At 38.6% G+C, this 27,556-nt stretch overlaps 1 protein-coding gene across 5 annotated transcripts; it reads right to left on the reverse strand.

Annotated features, from left to right (window-relative positions):
- Window positions 1–439: 439 nt before the first annotated feature.
- Window positions 440–27,556, reverse strand: UBQLN1 (ubiquilin 1). 5 transcript variants are annotated; one of them, XM_055699078.1, is made up of 11 exons: window positions 27,274–27,555; window positions 15,468–15,619; window positions 11,226–11,341; window positions 9,668–9,909; window positions 8,732–8,890; window positions 7,840–8,083; window positions 7,223–7,365; window positions 6,165–6,248; window positions 3,852–3,967; window positions 3,376–3,544; window positions 440–1,635 (listed from the first exon to the last, which is right to left on the reverse strand). In XM_055699078.1, the coding sequence occupies exons 1-11, from the start codon at window positions 27,433–27,435 to the stop codon at window positions 1,480–1,482; spliced, it is 1,743 nt and encodes a 580-aa protein (XP_055555053.1). In that variant the 5' UTR covers window positions 27,436–27,555; the 3' UTR covers window positions 440–1,479. The 5 variants fall into 5 exon arrangements, with proteins under 5 accessions (XP_055555053.1, XP_055555052.1, XP_055555051.1 ...); XM_055699077.1 differs by having other exon boundaries at window positions 440–1,632; window positions 9,668–9,930; XM_055699076.1 differs by having other exon boundaries at window positions 9,668–9,930.

The following is a 27,556-nucleotide window of genomic DNA, read 5'->3' on the forward strand; positions in this document are numbered from 1 at the left end:
TGGCTTTCACAAAAGTTTTTACAATTTCACTATATGCTGAAGTGTGCTCAGCTTCTTCCTTCGTGTTGCATTATAATTTCCCTTCAAAGTGATTAACAACCTTGAGTTAAGCTATTTGCAAGCAATGATTTTTAGAGCAAAATGAATTAATACTTGTACCAGAAAAAGAATGTTCAAACCCAGTGTTTAAAAGCACTACAGGAATTCAGTGAGCATATTCACAACTACACTGACGAAGAAGACCAATAAAAAGCAGATGCTATTCAGTAACACACACACACACACACAGAGTAGCATCTTTTGTTCTGCTACCCCATTTTATCTAAGTTAGTCATCTTCAACATCATATACCTCTTACTTTCTTCCCTCTGCCTTACAGAGGTGGGGAATATTCCTGGAGCTTACACTTAAGTTATCATCAACTGCAAACACACTGAGACAAGATGCTTAAAGATTCTTTTAATTCATTTATTACCTGTGCACAAGAGAAGTAACTACCAATAAAAACTCAGGAGATATACAGTATTTTTTACATGGTTGTTAAAAGGAATTAGAATATCACATGACCATGAATGAAAGTAATATTTCCAATTACAAATCAGAATACATGTTAGAATCCTAATGGAACAAGCCAAAAAGCCTTAGAAGCCGTTCCAGAGCACAAGTCAGTGCCCCTTTAATTTGCACAATAATAAAGGTAATTTACAGTTAATCTTTGTGAATATTGAAACAATGTTACAATGCAAGTTTCTGTACAGTTAGATTTAAAGAGATAACCAGAACAGTAACTCTAGTATATTTTAGCTGAACTTGCTTAAGCATTTTTGCTGACATGGTAGTCAAAGATGCTGAAAGATTCTACACTGAAAAGAGTCTTACGACTTTTTTTTTCCCCTGGCTTTTTTGCATTTCTTATAATCTCATTCTATTGCAATGTGTAAATCTCCAGAAATGAGCTGTCTCCATTGTATATATTGTGTTTATACAAATTAAAGCAAAAAAAAGGTAGTTACTGAAGTGGTGTAAGTCTTTCACCATTTTGCTAGCAAAAAACCCCAAAAAAACCACCATGCCAAAATCACAATAAGCAGTATTGGTACCCACAAATTGTAGCTTCAATTAATTTTGTTTCATTTTTAATTTGTATTCTACATAAATTACTACTGAAAGCTAATGCTTAAGTAGTAAATAAATTGGACAGTTGTAAGTCAGACAAAACCTGCTCACCCAACTGTGAAAGCTGAGATTGTTTCAAAAAAATCACAAATAATGCAGAAAAGTGTGATGCATGCAAAAGTGAAAATGCATTGATTCCCACTATTTGAAGAAAACTACTGCACTCCACCTTAAAATGCATCAGATTGATTTTAGTTGTAACAAGACAATCCCAAGAGTCAGAATGAAATAAAGCAAATATTTTAAAGATTTAGAAGTTGTTATCAAAAATAAATTACATTTTTTCAAGTTAAAGAAACACTGCTATGAAGGCTGAGAACCAAGCAGCCTTTCAATAGCTGCACTGACGTCTCCTCCTGTTGCTATTAGCGCTTGTAAGTTTGCTTCACGGTTCAGAAAGCCCATTGCACTCAGCTGCTCCAGTTGTTGCTGAAATCGAACTTCTGGATTTTGCAACTGCTAAGAATAAAATTTCAAGCTATGAAGGCATAACACACATTTAGTAAAGTAGAGGATCTAAACGCAGCTGGTTCTGCACCACTCTTGTCTTTACAAATTTTTTACTACATCTTTTTCGAGATCCTAAAACTATACTATGACATAAAAAAAAAATTCAGTTTTGAATTGAATTTAACAAGTCAGACCAGCTTCCAAGAGTATCTACACTTACATGACATTCTTGAACTGCAGGAAAAGCTGCTTCTTTGATAGAAAAGGATTAAAATTAAACTGGGTAAGTATGTCTCATGAACATTTTCTTAAAGACAAGCACATACATGTTTTTTTATTTAAATGAAACAGAGTTCAGCCTAGTAATATGAAACAGCAAGGATTATGATGATGTCACTGTTGGCAATAGTGAACAAAGACTTTTTTTCTTTACATAAAAATCACATAATTGTTAATGCTCCAAGCACTTGTTCACTAAAATTACCCAAATTCTAATTGTTAGAAAGCTTCAGTCTAAGGCAAACTGGCAGCTGTGCTTTATGGGATTATCTGGCTCACGCAAACTCATGGCAAAATTCTGCATAATTTCAGTGGTGTATCAGTTCAGAGGCATATCTGAATCAGAACAATTATAGAAAATAATATGCTGAAGTAATACTGAGAAGCATTTTTGAAATCAGTGAGTTGATTCAGACATTAAGACAAAACTTGTGCAGCCACTGCTAATTTTCCTTTTGTTCTAATTCAACAGTTTCATACATCAAGAAATTGCCACCAGTATTTAAAATCTGCATATGGTTCCACACCAATCCAATGTAAAGACATAACCTGGAATTTAAGAACTGCCTCCCACTTGCTTCCCCCATGCAAAACTAAAGAGAATGTTGACTCAGTAGTGCAAGATTTGACAACTTAAGTGAAAATGTATAATATGGTTTCCCACAGTGACACCCACCAACACTTTCTTGTGGTTAGAAAACTAAAAGAGTCTGTCAGATCAGCAAGCTGAACTAACTCACCCTGTGGCAACAGAAAAAGCAGGACTGCCCCTTCCACCAGCGGTCTGCCATTACACTGGGTATGCACCACAGTGTTAGGGTGCCGTTTCACACAGCATTCTTGGAGAGTTAACAGCGTGTCTCCTTTAAAGCCAATCTTCTTCACCACCCTACAACTACTGGCAAAACTGCTACTTTTGCTTGACTTTTGGAACTCTGGAAACCCTTAATCCCACTCAGCATGTTAACAAAATGCACTACAGTCTGGACCTGCAGGATGTCAATGAAGCCATACAACAAATTCAGTCTCCAAATAACCAGAGTGTGGTTATTCCAAAGCGTGGGACAGAGGCTTAGTTACAGCTAAAGAGTGGCAGCCCGCAATAAAGACAAAAAGCACAGAGGTAACGATGTTCAATACGCTTTTCTCTTGCCTGAGCCCACAATTCACTTGCCAGCAAACCTTCCCATCCCAATGTGCCTCAATCTTTCCAAGCACTTCAGAAATTAAAGGGTATGAAGATGAGTGCATAAAAATCAACTGTTTAAAGGATACTTCTACTCAAGTTCAATGTTTTTCCAGCATTAACTTGCACAGGTGCAACACCACTTTTAAACCCCCTCTACTCTCCTTTGACCAGAAGTATTTAGGGGGCTCTCCTCTCAACAATCAGCTTCCTTTCTAGTGGTCTACAATGCAAAAACCAAGTAAGAATTTTAAAAAAATCTAGAATATAGTGATGTACTTTACCTGAGCATTTGCACCAGCAAGCGCCTGCAACATTTGCTGGACAAACTGCTGATGACCAGGTTCAGCAGTTCCTGATGTTGGACTTGTACTGTCACTGGGAGCAGAACTAGGTACAGTGGACCCTGCAGGAGCTCCAATGCTTCCTAATCCACCTAAACCAGGATTAAATCTGCATAAATGAGAAAAAGAAATACACTGCTTGAATTATAAATTGTAGCTTGCCTTCTCAGTTATTTAATTACAGTAAAAATCCTGTTCAAGAGGGAATGACAATTTAAGTAGTAAGACCAGAGTCATCACTGTTTAGAAGCGCACAGCAGGCAAAACTGGCAGCTTCTAAAAAAATTTTAGTTAAACTATAAAAGGCAGGAAGAGTCATCTTTAATAAAAACTGGTTAAGTCTCCACGTGTAAAAAGAATGAACAACGAAACACAAGAGAAAAGGTCTTGTCTAAATTTGTAAGACTGATTCTTACCCTGGTATAAGCCCCGGTGCTTCTGTTGCTAGCGTCTGCAAGCCCTGCTGAATCTGTAGCAAAGCCTGCATTGCTCTGGGGTTTGACATAGCTGATATCGTGTCAGGATTCTGCATCTAAGAAAAGGAGATAAACTCTTCCAATATATGCAGACATTCACAGTTAATCTTTATCACTAGATGTTTTACAGAATCTGATATAACTTCTGAACTTGTTATGCAGCTTTGAGTATTTACATGAAATCCTTCAGGTATTTTTCCTTTTTTGAGAAAACTTTCATAGGAGGTCATCAATGAACTCTCTAGATGTGGACTAAGTCTTTCAAATAAGAAGTACACAGGGAAAAGTGTTTTTCATTTCCTCTTCCAGCAGACTTTGTAATCTTTCAAAGCTATAGGACTGTATTAGTCCAACTCATTCTAGATTTAGTCTCCTATATCGTACTACTGGTAAGCAACTATGGTGAACACAATGGAACAAGACCAACAGGTATCCAAGTTATATAATATTTATTTTTCCTAGCTAAATTGAGACCACAGCAGTGCGATCATGACTATTTATGCATGTCTTCCTATCTGTAGTGCCCTCAGAGCCTAAAAAAATGCAAATACAGTGCCAAACATACTAGCAAGCAAATGTAGAATATTCAAGGCCTCTCTCTCTCCTGTGACTTCAATTAACCGGCTTTCACATCCACAGATACTTTAAAAGGCAAATTCTTTTCATTTCTGAAATTAAGTGTCCAGAAACCTAACTGTTTTAGATACAAACCCAAAACTAATGGCTTATGCTCACCTCTGCTTAGAGATGCCATAGATAAGTGAAAAGTAATGTTTCAGTCACAAGTGACACAGCCTTGGTAGCCAGACCTACTTCAAACAGCAGACAGGTTTGTTAATCTTAGCAGCCTTCACTTGGCAACTACACCAAATTCCTTCGGCTGCAAAAACATTTTTGATTCGCATAGAAGTTACAGATTAAGGTCAAACTACCTCTGGTGCAGAGAACTGCAGAATAGGACATGAACTCTGGTCTGGAATATGGGTGCATACTGAGACTTAAGCACAGCAAGTTGTTAATATTCTCCATTCATCTCTTGGACTTTTACCTTCCTGACAGCTAGAAGTCTGAAAATAACTAAATATAGCTGGTAAAGTTTACTCAAATTTTAAAGAGGAAAACATTTTGCGTTCTCCAAAGAAAGCTGCTGCAACTACTTAAAGAAATTATTTAAATCCCAACTTACTGTCTCATATTTCTGTTACTTTACAGAAATGGTGGCCCAACAATTCTCGGAGCACTTAGGTGACCTGGATTTTCCCTCTATTAAAGTTATTAATTTCAGCTGTTAAGTAGCAGCAGCAATTCTTTCCTAGTTCTGCCAGGCAATTGCCCTTTATTGCAAAAGATGCCTTCCATTATGCAGAGGAACATTCCATGGTTTCTATCACCTAAACCCATAATATAAATGCCAGTAGACAAGCAAGGGAGTACAAGCTGCAGTGCTCTCAACATTCTAAGAATATCCAGCTATTTCTACACTTCACCTGCTAATGCTGCTGATCATCTGACCTAACATAGCGAATACAGCAGAGAACTAGCTGTGCAGATAAATTGCAAGGTGATACTGAGATCTTGGCAACGCACATTTACTCTGATATGAAGGACTGCCTAATGATGAACTCATGCATTTGATTAAGTCTTCAATTCCTAAGAAAAGTCTTGCTTGCTCCTATTTAGGGAACACAGTACTACTACACGCTGTGGCAGCTAATACCAAGCAAATACCTAGACTGCAAACACAATGATATTAAGAGGGGAAGATGGTGGGAGGCCAATCTTTACAGGCAAAAAAACTTCAGAACTCACTTCTTTTGAATTAGACATGCTGTAAGATCTCTTTCCCAAATACTCAAGGTAGGTTTGAAGAGGTACAAGAAAAGCATAATGAAACTTTATTCTAGTAGTGGGAGAAGTACTAAGCTTTTTAATTTGCAAAACAAATCATGTTGCAAACAGGTGTTCTTCAACTGATGAGCCATTAGAACTCCTTCCAAGCAAAGAAGCAAAAGCAAATCTAAGCAGTTGCACTAGCCGAAGACAAAAACATCCGCTAAAAATCAGGTTTAACTTTTAAAAAGGATAGAGCCATTAAGCAAGAATTTATTACTACGTGACAATCCAACCTGGTGTCTAAAGCTAAAGAGAATATATTACAGAATCTAGCTTTTAGCCAAATCAAAGACACCAGTTTATTGAAAATATTTCTCACTGATTTGCAGACATGTATTAGCAGCTACTATTTCATCTTACTTGCTGAAGGAAAGTTGGAAGTTGTTGTCTCATTTGTTCCTGAAGTTGAGGATTTCCAGCAAATAAAGGATTATTCAACATCATCTATGGGACAAAAATATTTAACTTCACAAAGATCAAGTAGTAAAAACCACACGGGGTTTGAAAACTACTTACATGGTAATAGTCTATGAAAATAACCTCATAGAATAATGATCATCTACATCTCCTTTGACCAAAACTTGTTATGAACAACCGGACTAGAACACACTGCAGAAGTTTTTTGGTTGGGTTTTTTTTTTTTTTAATTCATTTATGCTGCTGTTGTTTTAGTTTGGTTTGTTTGGGTATTTTTATCTTTTAAGTGAATGAACTGCCAGATAATTGCCAAGACAACCTCACTTGTATGACAAGAAAATCCTTGTCTGCTCAGCCTCCACTAGAGATCTAAGCAATGGCTTCCCTGCAAACGTCACCTGAAGTGAAGGACATTTTCCAATTGAGTATTTACTACAGAGAAGATAATGTTTTTTTAGTCTCAGTTCAGGATTTGACTTTGGATATTACTGCTTTAAGTAAAATTTGAAAGCACTTCTATGATAGCATTCATAAAACGGCACCTGAACTTCTACAGTGAGCACAAGTCACAAAACAGAAGCTGAAACCAGAATCATTCCTAGACTGGGCACCACCTCACCTCCCTTCACTTCTCCAAAGCTAGTAAGGGTATTTATTTACTGGTAGATCTACTGTAATTTACAACCAAAACATTCATTTTGTCCAACTGGTTCTTAGGCTGGGTCACAAGTTTAGGGCTGTACAAAACATACACAAACTTACAAGTTATTTTAGAAGCATGCCTGGCATGATGTCCAATTACAAATTGAAGAAGCTCACTGCAACAAATTATTAAGTATAAGTAGGTAATAATTTCAGTGAGTTAGGGCTTAACATTGAAAACTGGGCCACTCACTACAGACAACTGAGATGTGAAAATTTAACTGTGCCATAGATTGAACTTTTTTTTTTTCTTTTTCACATCAATACACACAATACATTACTATACCAAATGCATTTACCTGTACAGCAAGATCAGGATTTTGGCTTAATGACTGCATCATGCTTCTCATATAGGGTGCAGACAACATATTCTGCATAAGTTGTGGGTTTTCTGTTATCTGCTGCAATAAACTCTGCATTCCTGGTGTGTTGAACATACCAGCTTTAAAAAAAAGTAAAAGGCCACTTTAGCAAACATCCTGACTATCATCAGATGAATTAGACTACCTAGAACCAGGATATAATCACTTGGTTTCTAAGAGTTTTAGTCCCTGAAACATACCTCAATGCAGTTCTGCCTCCACAGACATCCTAGAAGACAGAGGCTGTATCCAACAAGCAATCCCACTAAGTATCCAAAATTATTAGCTCTCACATTTGTCTCCAAACAGGAAAAATACTATCATTTATATAGAGATTCCCTGCCTTTGTTATTTTAAGGCAATACACAAGTACTATTACCACTCTTTGTTTACTTTTTATGTTTATTTTTCTACAGAGGACTTTGCTACTGGTCAAATGTTCTACAAAAGTAAATAGCACCAAAAACTCTGAAGCAAAAACTCTCTAATGAAAGCATAATTTCCTGCAAGTCCCAACTATGTGCAAATATATAAAATTGCAGTAACAAACATACCTCCTAGTCCAGGTCCCAAATTTGGTACAGTTGAGCTCTGCCCTGTGCTGCCAGAGGTGCTGTTTCCAGCACTACTGCTGCCACCACTCTCACCACTGGTGGTGGTACTTGTTGTGGAAGTCTGCGAGCTGGACTGAGGAGCCCAGGGATTTGGTAGAGGATCTCTATTTTCTGTACGAGATGGCTGACTGTCCCCTCCTGTTGATGCATTGCTTACTAAAGAAGCAAATGGGTTACCTCCAAACTACAGGGGAAGGAAAGCAAACATGTATTATCTGCTAAAGCAAACAGTTTATACATTGGCTATAAATGACAAATTACCTTCCAAAATTACAGAAGGTGGTAAGCGTTGATGGCTCTTGATAAGTCATACTCACCATTCTATAGTAATTCATTGTAAATATTCTGAAAAGACTAGAGATACTAGCCCATCCAGAAAAAATTAAATCACATTTTTTTGAAAGCAGTGTTCTACTACACTGGTATTTTGATCACAATAAGATTGTATCTTGCATACTGGTTTACAAATTCAAAGCCTTTTTTCCTTCCCATCTTAGGTTCCAAGTTACTAAACACACCCCTAAAAAAATATTCCTGGACCTCAGAATTTTAAGGCAAAGAATTAAAAGAAATTAAAATCAAGTAATACAGGAACCCATTAACTTTAAAATACTTTCTCAAATACACAAAGCAATACCTGTATTTCTTCAAGCTTAGAGAAGCACCAAATTTTTAAAGCTCTTTCCTCCTCCCCTCAAGAGTAAGAGACCACGTGTTGACTTCAAGCTTCAAGAAACATTTTGTCACATACGCATTTTGAAATTTACATTACTTACATGTTTTTGTTTTAAAAAAATTTTTACTTTCAGTGGCATCTGCAATCTTTTCTCACCTGTTCCTGTGCTGCATTCATCATTGGCTCCTGAATATCTGTGTACATACGTCGTAAGGCATTGTATCCACCTGGTATACTTTCAAGGTTGCTCAACGCTCGGTCTTGGTTTCGCATCATTTCCTGCATCATTGCAGGGTTTCTAGCAAGTTCTAGTGTCTAGAGAAGTGGAACGTTTAATCTGTATTAATAAGAAATCCATTCTAAGGCGAATGGATTTCAGCGTTTGGCAATATCTCAGTTACCACTGTTTAACCCAGTTTGAAATTATGATTAAAGCCAAATGAAGATGTCAGCTTAGTGGGACTCAAGTGAATTCAGTACTTAGCCAGCGTTCTACCACAACTGTCATTATGTTCATTGGGTCAGGAAGCACTGGCTAAACAGAAGAAAAACCTGGATTAAACTGTTCTTTTATTTCTTCATCTTCACAGCACGAAATACTCCTACCATTTCTAACATCATTACAACAGGCAGTTTATAGTAAGAAATTTAAAGTAAATACCTACATTTTCAGAAGCACCTATTTTTCTTCTGATACCTTCTGCCAAACACCATATGTTACATACCATTAATTTTAGAAGTACTCAGAAATACCCCCAGTTAGATAAAACTAAAATATGTGGTATTTTGGATAATTACTACTTCTGGTACAGAGGGTTTCAAGTGCACACACAGACATCCAACTCTAACCTCCGAAGGCATGATTACACAGTCCTCAATGTCAGAACGATGTCGCAGACCTTCTGAATTATCAGTCTATTTTGGACATTAACAACTAGAAACGCAAGTATCAGTTGTCTACAGCAATCTCTTACGGATTTTCTAGTAAGCCTAAATACTTCAAGAATATTTAAGCACGTCCAATTCCTGTTCTGTTGTTCACAGTTACAATATAATCAAAAGTCATGAACTTACAGAGATCCTTCCACATACCTGTCTCATTATATCTGGATTATTCAGCATGTGACTGATTTCTGGATTTCTCTGTATCAGTTGCTGCATTTGAGGGTTAGCCATAATTAACTGCCTCATCAGGTCAGGATTTGAAAGCATGCTCTGAACAAATGGATTTTCCATTATCTGAACCATCATTTCTGGGTTGGACATAAGTTGCCGTTGCATCTGACTTTGCAACTCTGAGAAGTTTGATGTATTTAAGCCCAGGCTACTCAGACCTGCAAAACCACCGAGGCCACCTTTAAGAGAATGAAAAAAGTATAACCAAACTTTCAGCTTCTAGTATACATTGAAACACATCCAGGTTCTTTCTAAATACAAAATACTTGAACTTATCCCACACTTTAAAGTAATGAAGATGAATGGAAAGTCTATCTTTGCAAGCTGTTAAGGAATTGTCCACCAAGAGTTCACTTCTTTAAGTAAGAAGACACACAAACAAAAATCCAAGAAACTGTTATCTGAAATAGAATGTGTTATAATTCTAACAGCTTCTTCTTCTCATTTTCAATAGGTAAGATACAAGGGATGTTTGATTGTCAGGGTCTTAGGTTCCTCCCCCCCTCCCAGCAACACTGACAATGCATTTATAATAATCATTTATCTGTCTCTTGGTTAGACTATAACCAAGAGAGAGTTCACAATATGACTCATATTCCTTATTCTAATCAAAAAGTAGAGCTCCTCTTCTCGCTAATGCACCAAGAACTAATTATGCTTTGAACTCCCCTCCTCTGCCGAGTCCAAACAAGAAATCTCAGAAAGTACTCATCAGTCTGAAGACATGTTTACACCTAAGAAAGCAACTGCTTACTATGGTTAGCTTTTCCAGTTCTACCTCTTCCCAGGACCCCAAAATCAAATGGCATGAAAAAGAATGAACCAAAAATCCCACTAAAAACACTAGATAGTACTTTTAAGTCAATAGACTACAGCCTCTTTATCCATAAAGAAAAGACTGATGCTATTAGACTTGGAACCTGAGAAATACCGAGTTGCAAGACTAGCAGCAATTTTGTTACTCCTGTTCCAGATCTTGGTTTCATTTTACAGGTCCAACTTCATCAAAACTCTCCTCACAGCAACTCAGATGCACTTTTAAGGAGCACAAGGGCACTGGAAGGAGTATCATTACCCATAGTGCCAGAATATAGCATAAGTGGCACCTTACTACTAAAGGTGAAACAGCCCAAGTCTGAAGTTTGTGGTGAAATACTGGAACAGGCTACCCAGAGAGATGGTATATACCCCATCCCAAACATTCAAGGTCAGGTTAGATGGAGCTCTGACAACCTATCTAGTTTAAGACATCCCTGCTTATTGCAGGGGGGCTAGACTAGATGTTCTTTGGAAGTCCTTTCCAACCCAAACTACTCTTATGATTCTATAAAAAATTAAGGAAACAACTTTCCTCTGGTAACTTACTGATCAGAAACCTTGTATAACCAATACCATAGATATATGTAATCACTTTTTTGGGTGGTGAGTTAGTTTGTTTTTAAAGTTTTCCATGCTATCTAACCAATATTCTTACCCAAGCCCAAAGGGTTACTATTTGTTGAAGCTGGTGTTGAGGTACTACCGCTTGATGTTGAAGTGGTAGCAGTACTCCCAGTGGTGTTTGCTTGTTGAGCTGGGTGGTCTTGTGATCTAAAAAAAGCAAGTTTATGAAGTTGCAACTTTAACAAGTTCATTTAAATAATGCTGTTAAATACAGGAACAGTATCATACTTGAGAATCTTAATCTACATTTTGATTCTTTCTCAAAAATCACATTGTTATCTCTAGATGGTTTCCTGTAAAATCTTTCCGAGACATCCGTAATATCATCAGTTTTACAGAACAGTAGTTTGAAACATTAAGAAAACAGATGGGCACCACTGCAGCCATTACCATCTTCTCACCCTATCCCTGGGACACCCACCAATGAATTGTTTCCTCAGTCCTCTACCGTGCTTTAAGGATCCTTGCCTTATTCCACTGTACTCAAATACTACTGATTATGTCTGGGGCTTAAATAAAGCATAGCAAGATTTAATGTGTTGAATTTACTTAATGCCGCATCATTAATAGGATGCCTTACTGAATGTGAAATTCAGTTAACATTTCATTAGAAGTCAAATATGAGAATCTCAATAAAATTTAAGATTTCAAGAACAGGGTAAAAAAAAATGTTATATGAAGTTAAAGCCAGCATAATTTAGCATGGGCACTGAAGCATACTCAAGTCATATGCTGGCCATGCCCTTCTACTGCAGAGGCATAAACATGGGTGCTGCCATTTAGTGAAAGAGGTCAAGGAACTGAGCTTGTGTAAAACTAACCTGGCCTCTATTCAAAACAGAAAGAGGCTAACTTGAAACCCAAATGAGTTCTCCAGTCTGGTTCAACAATTAATCTCACAAATTCCTGTATCTGCAGGACTACAGCATGAAGTAACTTGTAGAAACTATGAATTCAGACCTCACACAAAGATTTGAGGATTCAACAGTACACTAAGTTTCATGCCTCGGTTAATCTCAGAGCACCTTTCTGCTGTAATGAAATTCTGTGATTCTTTCACTAAAGCAGAGGCTGGAAAAAAAAACCCAAAACAGAAACAAATCCAAATAAACAAAAATATCCAACCGAAGCCCAAGAGATGCCTCAGGTCCAGAGGCTCCCCTGCTATTTCTAAGAGTTCTCTGACTCCAGGCAAAACATTAGCTACCAAAGCCATAAACAGAAACTAGAGGCATGTGGAATACTTTGCACACTTTGCAAGTTCTTTCACCAAATCAACACTAACTTATAAGTAGCCTATTCTGCTGCTATACCCTGCTCATTTGACCAGTGTTCTTGTAAACAGGTAAATAAATCACAGCATGCCAAGTCATGAAGGTCTAAGATGCCATGGGACCAAGTCAACTTATTCAAGTTCTTACTGATGTTCTGGGTGTGAAGGAGGAGATATTGGTTTTGATATCTAACAGTTCTTGTTAAACTTGTGATTCCTACAAATTTGGTTTTGCATCTTTTAATATATATTCTTTTCTTGTTTCCTTTCATGTCTATCAAAACACAGATTTTGCCGAGTGAAAACCCGTTCTAGAGAAAATCTTTCAGACAGATGCTAACAATCCAGGAAAGGGAATCCTGGATAGCTCTGACATAAGTTGCCCTGACATAAGGCATCAGGTGAAACTCCTGAGAGGAAGCATTAATACTCTGTAACATTAATGGCAACTGTGAACTTTGAACACAACACAACTACCATTGACCATGTGGCTGTAACTTCAGTGAGGAAGATTATAGGCTGTACACTGACCATGGATCTTCTGCTAGAGGCACTTGGCTTCCCTTGGTCTAGAAAACACAGCAATCTTTCCTTCGTAAGCAAAAGGAAAGTAAAAAGCTTAAACCGTATTTGATTTTTCAACTGAAAAACTGTTTTGAGAAGCAACTGTAACTCTTCGTGTAACAGACAAGAAAGGTTTTCAAAGTAGGATAGAAAAGCAGACGACTGAAAACTTGCAGTTCATAGTGCTTCTATGGAAATTTGGGGTGTATTTCCTCAAGATAATGATTTGAGTATGAAGTCTGCCAGCCTCAAGTCTTTGAGTGAAATTCCCGCAAAGTGCACATCATCTTTTACATCCACTTTGCCATTATGTTTCCTCTGGCCGCTTATTAACAAATTATAGGTGTTGACTTGGAACTTTGTATTCAGAAATTCAATGCATCTTCACTGCCCATTGCTGACCACTCACTACTGCTCTGACACTGTCTAGGCCAGGTTACAAGATTACAGTGGAAGCCTGTATAATTTTGCGAAATGTAGCACAGTGATAAAATTTATCTTTTTTCAACACGGACTGGTTGGGATATATGAGGTTTCCTATTTCAAAGTGACACTTCTAATATTATTTAGAAGGGAAAAGATCTAGCTTTGGAACAGAACTTTTGTTTATTCAAGTATATGGCAGCAACAGCAGCAGCAACAAACAGAAAAGTAAGTGGCATAAAGTGGTTGGGAGCAATCCAATCTTGATACTCATGGCCAAAACCCAGCACTTGACAGGCCACATCAGAGGGGTCTAAGTCTTGCTTTTTGGGTGAAGCATAAACCCCAGGTATTTCATATACAGAATATTGAGGTGGTTCAGGACAACACTGTACTTTCTGAAAAGGTGATTTTCATTGTGCTGGCAGTTCTCTTTAGCAGGTCTTAGGAGCATACTTTAAGTTTATTCCAGCAAAGACAGTAGGTGAAAACATCACTGCTTCATTTGAAGACAAGGTACATACACGCAAAGGGTCTGTAGCTGGTGGGGTTTTTTTACTTCCTTGTCTGGGACACAATTAAAACATTCTGAAGATAATGGTAATACAGTCTTCTAGAATTCCTCAAAAAAAGCAGGAGAGGAGAGACAGATTGCAATGCTGACAGGACCAATGCAGGGACACCAAAAATTCCCCGAAAGCCATAGAAGTGGCATTGTGCATGGGTGCTCCTTTGCCCAGAGGCAAAATGCAAGAAAGTAAGAGAGACTGGCATGGCTATTTCAGTACGTACAGCTCTTGTAGGTTCAACCTATGAATCCTCTGGTGACTGTGCAAGTCAAAAGCATCCTGCTATCACTATGCACAAAGCCTCTCTGCCACACTCAAGACTGCAGGCAAAAAAAGCAGAAGTCATGACAATAGCATAATACTAGTTTAGATGCATGAAGCACAGAACCACAGTATTAGCTAATACCGTACACAAGATCTGGGTGGCTATCAGGTCTAAACTGCAGGCTGGGGAGGCATGGGGCAGGGAAGGGAAACCTCTGCCAGTGCAAACAAAAGTGTTTTGACAGAAACACAACCCCAGGACAGAGAAGATAGTCCCACCAGGAAGTGACCATGGAAATGAAGACATGATTTTCAAAGATGCCTACATTTAATACTAATGCTACTAATTTCAACAGGTACATAAATTTAATGCTATGTTATGAAGACGCCTCTGTGACTTGGTAAGGCCTTGAAATAGAAAGCATGTTTGGTTTCTGTCCTGAGTTGCATGCCCTTACCTTCATCATGTGACATTTTCCCACAGAAGGAGATCCTCACCACAGACAGGAAAGACTCAAGCAGAAGGGGAGCAAGAACACTCTCACTCTAGAATAACGTGTATTTCATTGACTAAGCAAGCTGCATTCAGTTGAGGGATGTATTACCCTACTTGCTGAAAGGATTTTTGAGTTTAGCCTTTTCCTTCTGGACACTTCACAGGAAGTAATGTGCAGATGACATAGCTCAACTGATGCAACTTTCTCATTGTCATTTTAAAGTTACTTCACCAAAACAAAAAATTCTTAAACTCCAAGGCCTTCTCTACAGCCAGATAAACTAGCTGCACTAAAGCAGTTCTCCAAAAAACTTCCTTGTCTTGTTTCATCAAACAGCAAGTAAGGATTCACTGCACGTTTTCACAATGAAAAGCTGCACAACATATCTGTATGGATGGTTATGAGCTGGTGTCTAGACCTACGGAGCCAAAATACAGCCAGTATTCAGCACTAAAACCAAAAAAGCAAGACAGTTGCATCTAGAAACATGAACCCAATTAAAATACAAGACAAACCAAAGAAAAGAGCACTGTAACTTCAGACTTATTCTGCACCAACTGTGACTAAGGAGATGATTAAAGTGATTTAGTCCAATCTAGGTTTGCCAAACAGAAAGCTAGTAAGAATTCAGAGTATTTTCACTTCTTAGAGGTAAACAGAAGATCACTCATCAGTAAGGTTACCTGTTTTGCGTTTTGATAACCAGGTGAACAGTAAGTCCATCATGAATTCCATGCTGAGTCAATGTATCTTGATCTTTTAAAATTTTTCCAGCAAATATCAACACCAGCTGATCAGTGTGGGACTTGAAACGCTTAGAGATTTCTTCCTTGAACTAAACAGAAAATATTTACACAATTATGTAATTGAAAACTGAACCGTATTTTTGTATTGATTTAAGGACAATTTATTTTTTTCACTTTAATGTATTATCCTACTTGCACTGCAGATTGTTTCACAACATCTAGAAATTCTTTATTAAGTTTTCTTAATTTTTTTTGTCCATAGGAAAGTGGGAAATAGTTATTTTTATTTTGTATAATAAAAATCAAGAGTTTCACATCTAGACCACTAGTTATGTAACTACCAAATAACAAAATTCAGACTCCACTTAAAAGACTACTATGGCTTCAATTAGGCATCCATCCATGACAATAAATATATACAAGTATGTATACTACTTATATATGCACAAATATATACACACCATAAATACTTTTATATAATTATATACTAATGTGCATATAATTATATAAAAGTAAGTATACACTGATACATATATATACACACGCGCGCGTGCCACTGAAACCATCCATTGCTGAAAGACTGAGGATGGAATATCACAAGTATGATATATATGTCTACACTTTTGCTGGAAATAAACAGAGAAGTATCCTCTCTTCTTAGACATATTTTTGCTGCCTTCCATGTATCAAAATTAGCTTTCCCTTCCATGCAGGTAAAAGTTACCTCTCAAGTGGCTCTGCTTTCTCATTCAACATATAACATAGCTACACGAAATACTGTTGCAGCCCAGAGCATGGCTAATAGCCACATTCTTCAGCTGACCAGGAAATCATACCCTCATTAAAACAACTGAACATGGATGCCTATCATGTACCTCCTTGCCTTCCTAGCCAATAATAGCCATGTTATGCTTTGACTGAGTTCTGACTGGGATTTACTATTCTCTAGAAAAATGCTCTCACAGAAAGAAAAAAAAAAAAAAAAGAAACAACAAAAAAACCCCACAGAACTTAAAAAGGAAGATACCCAAGAAAAAATGCTAACCTGATTATAAGAAAGCCTGATAAATTTATTCAATAAAACTAGTCAGTAGGCTAAGTTTTTTAAGAGTATCCCAGACAGTCAGAAACTCCTTCAGCAGTTCACCCTATTTAACAGTTTAAGTTAGTTGACCATACTACTTTAAAAACCTTCCCAAACAGCCTACGGAGGTCTCACTCTTATGAATATAAAATATTAATCTTTCAATTAGTTATGAATAATTTTCTAAGTAAAATCCCACTGTATTAGGCTTTGAAGGTTCTTTTAGTATAGGAAGAGGGGAAAAACCAGATGGGGGGAGGAGGCAGGGAGAGAGTGTGTCTAACAACAGAGGTAAAAAATTTCTGTGTTTGGGTAGGAGGTTACCCTTGGTTATTAGAAGTCTACTCACACAGCATTAGTTCTCGTTCTTGGGGAAAAAAATTTAAAAAACTTATAAAGTCAGCCTTTATACTCACAATATTTAGAGTTGCAAGTATTCCAGAAAGTCACCCAGTCTACTTCCTCCCAAAGTGGGTTACTTAGCTGAATTATTCCTGACATGTTTATCTAGTCTGTTCTCTTCAGATCCCCAGCAACTTTTTTCCAAGAAACCTGTTCCAGCATTTCACTGTCCTGTTTTTTCATTGTCTTGTCCACAATGGACAATCCAAACAGACCGTTGTTCTCCTTAGAATAAAGGGTTGCAGTAAGGCTAATCTTTCATTGAGGGCTGTTTTCTAATCCGATCATTCCCGTCACACTCTGGATTTTCAAATCCAGTTACATCATTTTGTCAGTGGGGAGCTCAAAACTGGATAAAATATTCCATACCGGTTCTTATCTATACTTAATGGAACAACAGGATAAACTCCACATCCTGCAAACCATACTTCTATTTATAAGAAAGTGAGAAAACATTCATGTAACAGTGCTGACTTATTTAACAGCTATAAACTCTAGACTCTTTTCTGCAGAGCAACTGTTCATGCAGTTGCTTCTTATTCTGTGGTGTTCTAGTTCATTATTCTTAATACACATTCTAATGTAGCATAAAACCAGCAGAAATACAATTTCATAGAAAGCTAATGCATAAGAATAAAGGACTACCACACTGTGCCAAACCAAACCTATTTACCCAAACTCATCACATTTTCAATATGTTGTGACTGTGAAATCCACAACTTAATTCTCATCAGAAGGCTGATGCTGTAGTATAAAAAATATTCACAGAATCACACAATATTTTGAGTTGTAAGGGATCCATAAGTATCACTGAATTCAACTCCCTGCTCCTCAATGGACTACCTAAAATTAAACTGTATGATTAAGAGCATCATCCAGACACTCTTTGACCTCTGACCAGCTTGATGCCATGACCACCTCCCTGGGGAGCTCATTCCAGCAACTGACCACCCTCTCAGTGAACAGCCTTTTCCTAACATCCAGTCTGAACTCCTTCCTGATGCAGCTTCATTCCATTTCCTTGTGTCCTACCACTGGCCACCAAAAAGATGAGCACCTCCTCCTCCTCCGCTGCCTCCCTTCAGGAAGCTGTAGACTCTGACAAGGTCACCCTTCAGCTTCTCTTCTCTAAGATGAACAAACCAAGTGACCTGGGCTGCTCCTTCCAAGTCTTGCCATCAAGGCCCTTCACTGTCTTGATCACCCTCCTTTGGACACACTCTAGTTTAATGTCCTTCTTTAAATTACGTTATCTTAAACCAAGCCCTGTGACACACTTCCAGAAGATGCTATTTACCCATCAGGTTAAGGAAACAAAACCCCATTTCTAGAACATAACCAAACAGTACATAATGTTACTAGTATATAGCCATCAAAAGGCTATAAAATTCCTTTTCTCTACTTGCATTTAATGCTATTCAGACCTACAAAACAATACTACAGTATGACATGAATGCAACAGTCAATATACCAGGACCCCCAAAACAACTTATACGGCAACATACATGCATGATCCAAATGCACAATCAATCTTTCCAGTCACAATAATAAAACTGTCAAGAAAACAGCCAATTCTGACTGAGGTTTATTTACATAAAAAGCCCAACCAAGATGAAAGGCGGGGGGGGATCAACACCTAATGTGTTGCTTCTGGGGGGAAAAAATAAAAATCAGAAGACAAGGATAAGTCTCATCTTTGGCATCACCTGATCTCTGCTAATACTAGAAGACTATTAGCTTTAGGCTGGAGTTTGTCACAAGTCACTACTGTTTGCACTGTGAAATACAGTCAAGGAGGATGGAAGAGAAGACTTCCATTCTGTATGCAAAACCTACCTTCGGTATTATCAGTCTCTCACTGTTAATGGTAACTGAACTGCAAGTCCATTCCCCCACAGTGAAGGGAAACCACAGAATTTTCTTCAAATTCAGACAACAAAAGGACGAGCAAAATGACTGGCAAATGCATTCTTACTCCCACAGACCTTATCTGTGTAGCTTTTATAGGACTCCCCACCACTCTTACTGGCAAGAAATAATTTGAGGGGTAAGGTGCTACAGCACTACAGTAATGAAAGACAGCATAAAAAGTGAAGCCAAATTTCTCAATTCTCTTTTCCCTAAACAGAACTGTAAACATTAATCTGGTACATATTGCCTCAGAGCCTCAAATTAAACATATGCAATCAATAGCAAAGGGAATAAAGCAAATGAGATTATGATTATGGGAATTAATACACATTTGTAAGAAAAAACACTATCAGTAAATTATAGTTTAAATACTTTGTTACCAGGGAAAATGAAAGCAGGAGTTTGAAGTGTCACTGACTGGAAATAATGAGCATTTCTGTCCAGTTTTCCCACTGCACTAACTCTTCACTTTTGTTAACATAATCTGAAACCACTGCTTGGTTTATTTGCTTTAATATTCTAAAATGCAAGTTCTAGCTCACTGTAATAATTCTAGGCACTGTGATACTAAAAAAAGATGTTCAGTTTGAGCGAAGAAAAGGACTTAAAGTTGTAAAAATAATGTTTCACCATACCCAACACCCAGCACAGTCACAGGAACTAGTTCATTGTAGTCCTCTAGTCACTGACTAAAAATTATGTATAATTAAGTCAATTGTAGACATTAATAGACAAATCAGTGGACAGAAACACAATGGGAGTCAGACTGAAACACAAGACTAACATCTAGACAGAGTCCTAGTTTCCCTAGTGAGTAAATGAGAACACAGTAAGAGTGAATTAATTCAAGGTCACAACTTCCTTAAAGCATGGAAACTTGTAGATTTGACATGAATTAGAGCAAATCTAAAACTAGTCTTTTTGAAGCACTTTGCCCATATTACCATTTTACCTCAAGCTGACTTGTTTCTATCAACTTTTTTGTTTTTAAAGGACAGGAACAGTGTCATTTTTCACATTGAGAACATTCACTTTTTTTTAGCAGCACACCAGCACTTCTTGTTTATACTCTCAATTTCCATGTTAAATATCCTCATCTTTACACAGCTTTAAAAAAAACTTAGCCCAGTACTGTGCTAACAAAACTTGGATTTTTTCATTCTATGTTAAAACAAAAATAAGCTGTGAAGCAAGTTAGGACTTCTATCACACCACCTCAACTTATTTCCTGTGAAGAATTTTGCAAAGGGTGGACATCATGATGTTAATGCCCAGTGCTGAACAAATGCGTACTTCCACCTGACCTAGTTAAAGTAAACATTTTGTCACTTAAAGCAAGTATCTGAATACATGAGTAGAACAGCTGACTAAGACTTGTTTTGCACTGTCAGGTTGCAGAGCAGATCCCTACTTCAAACATTAACATATTAACATCTGAGCATCTGACAAGTAGGCCTAGGAAGGGCCTGGTACAAAGTTATTCTAGGCAAAGTAAAAAATACTAATATGCAAACTGTCCTTCCGTATGTTACCACTACGTAAGGACTCAAAAGCTTCTGCTGCCTCACTCTATGACGTCAAAAACAGCAACTGTAACAACATTACTATCCATTCACATGACAAGCACTGTGAAAAAGCAGTGAAAACAGGGAAACAAATAAATGAAAAATACTTTCCCAATCCTCTCAACCTTGGCTTAATGAGACACACTTAAAAATTAAATTACAGTAACAGTCTGAAAGAGGCCTCAGGGAATCAACATCCAATTCCCACCGAAAAGTAGGAAAAAACAGGCCCCTAAACACTGCAACCGCTTCAAAGATACTAAGCCTCAATTTTATCTAGATGATAATAAAAAAATAAAGTTGCTGTATCTCCCCACACACTCTGTTTTGAATACAGTAGTGGATGACACGGAAGCAAAAGCTTGTACCCAGAGGGCTGAACTGCAGTTCACATTCTCAGCAGTCCCTCCAGCAGTTCTACTACAAAGAGCTTCACATCACATTACCTTGTTCAGCACTGCCATTTCAAATGATCATTTAAACTTTCAGCTGCTATTCCTATTAACTTAACTGTGTAAGTGCATTAGTAAGATCCTACTCTTACACCTACACCTAGATGTTTCAACAGAGGCTAACTTTGATGACCTCTGGCTTTCTTCTATAGCATAGAATGAAAGGCTACAGGTCCTCCTGACCCAAGAAGTTAATGAACCACAGACTCACAGCAACACAACCACCGATAGCTTTCCTAATGAATCATACCTGGTGATCTTATGACTGCGACTTAAAGTGAGTCAGTGGAGACAGGGTTTCATTGCACAATTCTTGGACATATACAGGAAGGGGGACACAAATTTGTGGTTTTAAGTAGGAAAGCACTTTTAGCCCACAGCCTATAGCATGCAGCAGATAAAATGTAGTCAGATATGCATCCCAAATCAGGCTTCTATATAAGCGTATTCTCTCTTTCACAACCCAATGCAGTTACTATCTTCCTGCGCCCTTGCCAGTGACCCATGCTAGTTTCACAATCCAATTATTTCCTCAAATTCCTGCAACCCAAACTCATCTCAAGAAATACATTCAGTTTCCTGATGAGTTTGCAAGGCTAGTAGCCCATACAGGAAAACTGCAGAAATGCAACCTAGTGGAAAGGGCTCAGGACTTGTGTTCTAGCCAGTTCTATTGCTTTCACACATCCTTCAGCAAGTCACTCCACTCCTCCATGCTTTGACTTAGAAGAAATGGTTACCAATACTTCCCTTCTCCATAAAAACACTTTGCAATCTACCAGTGCAAAGTGCTGTCCTTGCAACAGAACTAGTCTGTTCTCTAGCAAGGCACCAAGACTGGAAAAGGGCATAAAAGGATTATGTGTAAACCAGGATTCTTTCAGTAGAGCTCCTTCCTGAGAATCCACCCTATACTTTCTTTTTCATGAGACAGCATAAGATGTTTTATCCTTTAACTTAACTGGGAAGACCTTGGGCAACATCCATTTTTCCTGGGGAAACACCAAGATGGGAGTTACTGCTGACAGAATTTCTTCTCATCCAACTTTAAACTGGTAAGTGTCTTTAAACAGTTTGACGTTAGCAAGTTTCAAATTTAAGGTGATACTGAATATAAACATGAATGGACTACAGATATAATAGCTAACATTCATTTTAGCCTGCCAGTGGAAGCAAACAATTAATGCCATCTAAAACAAGAAGTATAAAAAAAAGCATTTTTCTCCATATATTCCCAATATATGGAGAAAAATATATTCCCAATTTTTAAGATTTTGGCCTAACCTTACTCCCATACAGTGACCCTTCTTACATATCCAAGGTTTACAGTCACTAGATTAAGATGTTGACTGGGCTCTAAAATAAACATGAGAGCTCTATCACCTCTTACCATGAGACCTCTATCACAGCTGTTTATTCATTAGAGTTTTCTCTGCTGTTGCAATTTTGAACAGTATACAGGACAATCTTTAAAGATTCTGTGATACTCCTGACCCATGACTGAGGGTGAAGGTGTTTTGCAAGCAAAACAAACTCACACAAAATCACAGGAGCAAGGCAGGCCCTATGCAACATGAAAAGTTTAACAAGGATTAAAAACCTGAAATATTAAAAAGAACCTGTGCTCTGCGGGAAAGTATCTGCACACAAGACACTTCACAGTATTATTTAAATAGGTACTCTTATTTTACTATATCTGCCAGTCATTTATCAGAAAACTTGCTAAGTACCATGGTTTGATAACTGATACTTCGGAGTTGCATCTAACTAAGCCAATTGTCAGTAAAATCAATAGACCTTTTCCTAAATGTTTCTGTTCTACCAAACAGCCATCTACCATTGCTCTAAAACAATTTTTACCAAGTTTCCAAAATGAGAAAAAACTCCAAACCTTAAGAAACATGAATAATCAGGAGTATTTATGGAGCTATATGCATATATATGCAGTAGAGTCCACAGATGTGTTTCAATGCACCGAGACACCAGATGATGGAAAACCTAATGTTAAGCAATTCTGGTAGTCAATTCACTTGAGTGCCAACAGAAAGCTAAATCATAACACTGGAAAAGAAAACAAACTGAACTCCATTATCCAGTTTCAACCTTTTTTGGTTGTACCCTTCAGCAATCCCTGGACTACAGAAAAACAGAGAAAGGATTGGATTAAGTTAAGAACAGTTTAATTTTAACTCCTTTATGAAGCAAAACATTACATAAAATATTAAAAGCATATACAAGTCAGGAAAGATGCTCCACTACCAAATTACCCAATGCTCCCCTTAACATTTATACCTATGTGATCTTTATAAGCAGAACATTAGGAATTTGGGATTTTGAGAACTAGGCATAAATCTGAAACCCTGGATTTACAGATTTGAAGTTTCAACCATAAACTGCATTCAGTTGTAATCAGAGAATACAACCTCATGAGGCCTCCAGTTGACAAAAAGCATCCTTCAACACAATGTATACATTTACACATGTAATTCAGTAAGTCAGGCTTTTACCTATAATTTAGTGTAGTACAGAAATCACTTATTTTCAAAAGCATACTACAAGCTGTTAAATATGCTAATACTGAAAACTGTATCCCACACTGAAGAGACATTCCATTAAAATGTTGAAGTTAAATAGATATGGGGGAAAAATGCAAAAGAACCAAATCTGTTTTCTGTGGAACTAAACTCAATTTCACTAAGTCTTCCAGATGGACATTACTCCAAAATTTTCAGATAATCACAGGATTGACAGTAATTATAAGAACTGCAAGCTTCTGAAATTATCAGTGCAGATTTGATATATGCACTGTTTGTTGGCTTAAGTTAAAAATATACAGCAAGTTTCAGAGTTGTCATGTTCACAGAATGCACAACTTGGTATCTTGCAGTCTGCATATGCACTGCTGGACAGTAACTCTGAACCAAATATAACAATCTCTTGAACGCTGCAAATGTCAACATTGGGCATTAAAAGAAATGCACTATGAAGTTTCAGCAAGCTTTAACTCTTCCAAAATTCCCTCATTGCGTAAACAGTCTCAATGATGAAAGTAAAATGTTTTTTCCATTTAACTAGTTCCAACACCTCACCACTCAAACAATTCAAGTCATTCACTAAGACATAGAGACACAAGTCGTCCATAACATGAGCACTTTGCCTTTGCACACAGGCTTTACCAAAACACACGCTTAAGTCACCTGTGCTAAGCAAGAGATTGCCAAGATTGATGAAGTCAGAAAATGAACTGGGGGTGGGGTGGCATTGGTCCTTACAGTGCAGGACAGAGGCAAAAGACAGTTTTGCTAAGCTCAGGTGTCAGCACCGTCAAGAGTCGGCTTAAGTCAGCAAGCTTACAGGTATTTATCTTTACACACCATATATTCTTGCTTTTTGCAAAGACTTCACGATCAGTGTCATACCCAGTCAAGAAAGCAAATATTTGGTCTTTGCCCTAACATTGAGCCAAACTGTGCTCAGTACAATCAAATAGGTTCAACAGAGAAAAAGACAGATGGGTGGCACTTGCAATCAACTGACCTCCCAGAGTGGCTTTGTACTTGAAGGTAATTTTCCATTCCAACCTGCATATCTGCTGTTCTAGCTGCACAACAACAGTATCAGCAATAACAAATCCTACGTTGCTGAAGTCTTCCAACGTAGGGAAAAGTCCTCCTTGACTTAGGGTGGTTGCAAACCTGATTTACATTAACGAGCCGACATAAAATATGTTTTGTGTAGCCCTAAATTTGGCCCTGATGACCCAAAATATTTAGCTAAAAATCTAGATTTTTGTTCTGGCAGTTTTCTGAAATGACTACAGACAAACAAACAAGTCAGCCCACAAAGTTATAATATTAGCTCCAGAAACATGTAACTGAATGGGGTTTATTTTGCTGTTTTAGGGTTACCTGGGTGGTTTTTTTCAACCTACAAATACAGCAAGCATTGCAGGCCCACCTACACCAACAGAACAAACCACCTGCTGATCCCAGATGCATTTGAACAGATACTTGGTTTGAGATCAACCTATTTTCAAGGCTGGCTCTAGAAGCATAACATCTACTGTTGATGCTTATTATTAAGAACAGCCAATTTTTACAGTTTAAAAGCAACAGCCAGTACTAGTCATACTACAGGAACAGTGCAGTTTTTTAGTACTAGTTACGACACTGTCTGAGACGCAAAGCAAACGGTTGACCCATATGGGCAACCTTACTTCAAGAAATCAAGATGTAACTGTAGATTTTATCTTTTAACAACAGCTCCAAGGGAGACAACATTTGGACTTTAAGGTATATGTGGACAACAAAGACATTTCAAGCAGTATGTTCTATTAATTACCTAAATTTGTGTGGCTGCTTTCAGTAAAAAATCATGTTCTTGCCAGGTTGTATAACTATTTGAGTTTAAGACAATTGCTCATTTGAAAACCTGGCAGCCTCACTGGCATTCACATTTAAAACAATCTTGCTGAAGTGGAAAATATTATAAAATTCACATCTTAAGTAAATCATGTTTATAATTCTTGAAGGACCTAAACTAACAGCAGACTGCTTTTCAGGACAAATGCGATCCTCAGGTCAGATCCAGCGTATGAATCTCTCTTTAAAAAAAGAAAAACCCAAACCAAACCCAAACAAAAAACAACACCCACACAAAACCCCCCAAACCTGCAAAGACTTAACAAAAACTGCATGACACAGTTCACAAATCTGTGGAGAACAGAGAAGCAAAAAGCACCCCTTTCAGACTGAGATTGCTGGGAAAGCAGTGGACAACATTAAAAAGCAAACACAGTCATTTTACCTTTGGGAGAAATGCCTAGATTAAGCTTGCAGAGACAGTAGCTGATACATACAATACTGCAGCTGCCAAAATATCTGAAAATGTCAGTGAAGACAAGACAGTAGTCTCACCCCCCTGGCAGCTGGAGTGAAGACCTCAATGAAACTTATGCCTGGGATACTTATAAGCCAAACGCTGACACAAAAAAATCTGATTCTAAACCAGACCCAGTGTAAAAGCTAGTGGGGGGGTGGGTGGGTGTGTGGAAGCGGAAACAGCATTTTGTCTCTGTACATTTACTAACTGGAACAAGAGTCTGATATTCTAGCCAAGGTGCAGGCACTAAATTTTACACTTGGGAGCCTTTACTTCATTTTTTGTATTCTCCTACAATAGCCACACAATGCCTTTGAGCTCACTCATTAGGTAAAGGAAAAGATTTCAAGCTCCGTAACTAGACAACAGTGGCACTATCACACATGTAACCTCTTTTTGGTGGAGTTTGCAGTTACCAACTGTACCAAAAAAATGTGAAATCGTACTGACCTGCCACATTTAGAGACATTTCAATAAGGACTTCAGAGAAATTCTATGGAAAACGAAGTAAGCTTTGACTCTCCTTCAGGGAACTTCACTTTCTGGAGTATTTAGCACAGCAACGTCTACATCCTTCACCAAGTGGGAGACTCTGGCTTTACAGCACCTCTACCTTACAGTTTAATTATACCTTTTCTATGATTTCTAGTTTTCTAATTCAAATAATGAACTTCTAGTCAATACTTGCAAATAGTACTGATTGATTCAGTAGCTGTCACTGCTTCTGTTGAGCCAAAGGTGCCACTGGGCACAGGCTCCCACAAGAATGCAAAAAAGACCCTGATAATTCAGACCTGCCTAACAGTACTGCCACGCTAAGTACTGCATAAATAACTAGCACAGTTAAGTACAGCATGCATGCTTTATTTGTACTGTAAATATTACAAACAGTCTAGAGACATAACTTCCCTAAAATGCAGGCATCTTTGCATAACCTGCTTGCTGCTTCTAAGGACAGTTTTAGATCAAGGTAACCACCGGCAGTACACAGCTGCAACGCAAGGTGATTGCATCTATTTTCTACAGTCATGCTCGCTAGCCAGCCTACTTGCAGACTGAGTCAGCTCGACAGGACAACTCACAGTTAGAAAAGGAGCCACATCCACCTTCCGGCCCGGCTCTCAGCATTGCAACAGCGAAGAGAAAAGACGGAGAGGGGAGGAGGAGGTGAAGCGGGAGGTTTCTTCACTACCCCCGCTAGGCTCAGATGGCAGCGGCCGGCTCCTGGGCCGGGCCGGGCCCAGGCCAGTCCGAAGAACAGGAGCTGCTTTGTCACCGTGACGGGCCCTCGCCCTGCAATGCTGGAAGCGGGAGCCGCGGGCCTGGTCTCCTCTCCCAGACCGCGCTCCGCCCGGCCCCGGGCCCCAGCCCCGTCCTGGCTACCCCCGCCAGGCCCCGCTGCTCGCTCCCTCGCCCGCCGGCCCCTCGGCCCGCCGCGCTGCCCTCACCTGCCGGACACTGCTGGTCTCAGACACGGCGAACTCCTCCTTCTCTTTGGGCGTCTTCACCGTGACTTTGATGATCCGCGGCTCGGCGGCGGCGGCGGAGCCCTGGGCGGGGGACTCCGGGGGGCTACGGCCCCCCGCGGGACCCTCCGCGCTCTCCGACATGGCGGGGGGGGGTGGGAGACCTGGCCGGCTGCGCCCGCGCGCTCCCACCGGCTCGCCACAGACCCTCCGCGCTGCGCAGCGACCCCGACGCCCGCCCCGCAGCCGCGACCGGAAACAGCCC

The sequence above is a fragment of the Falco cherrug genome, chromosome Z (genome assembly GCF_023634085.1).
Source record: "Falco cherrug isolate bFalChe1 chromosome Z, bFalChe1.pri, whole genome shotgun sequence".
NCBI classification, from domain to species: Eukaryota; Metazoa; Chordata; class Aves; order Falconiformes; family Falconidae; genus Falco; species Falco cherrug.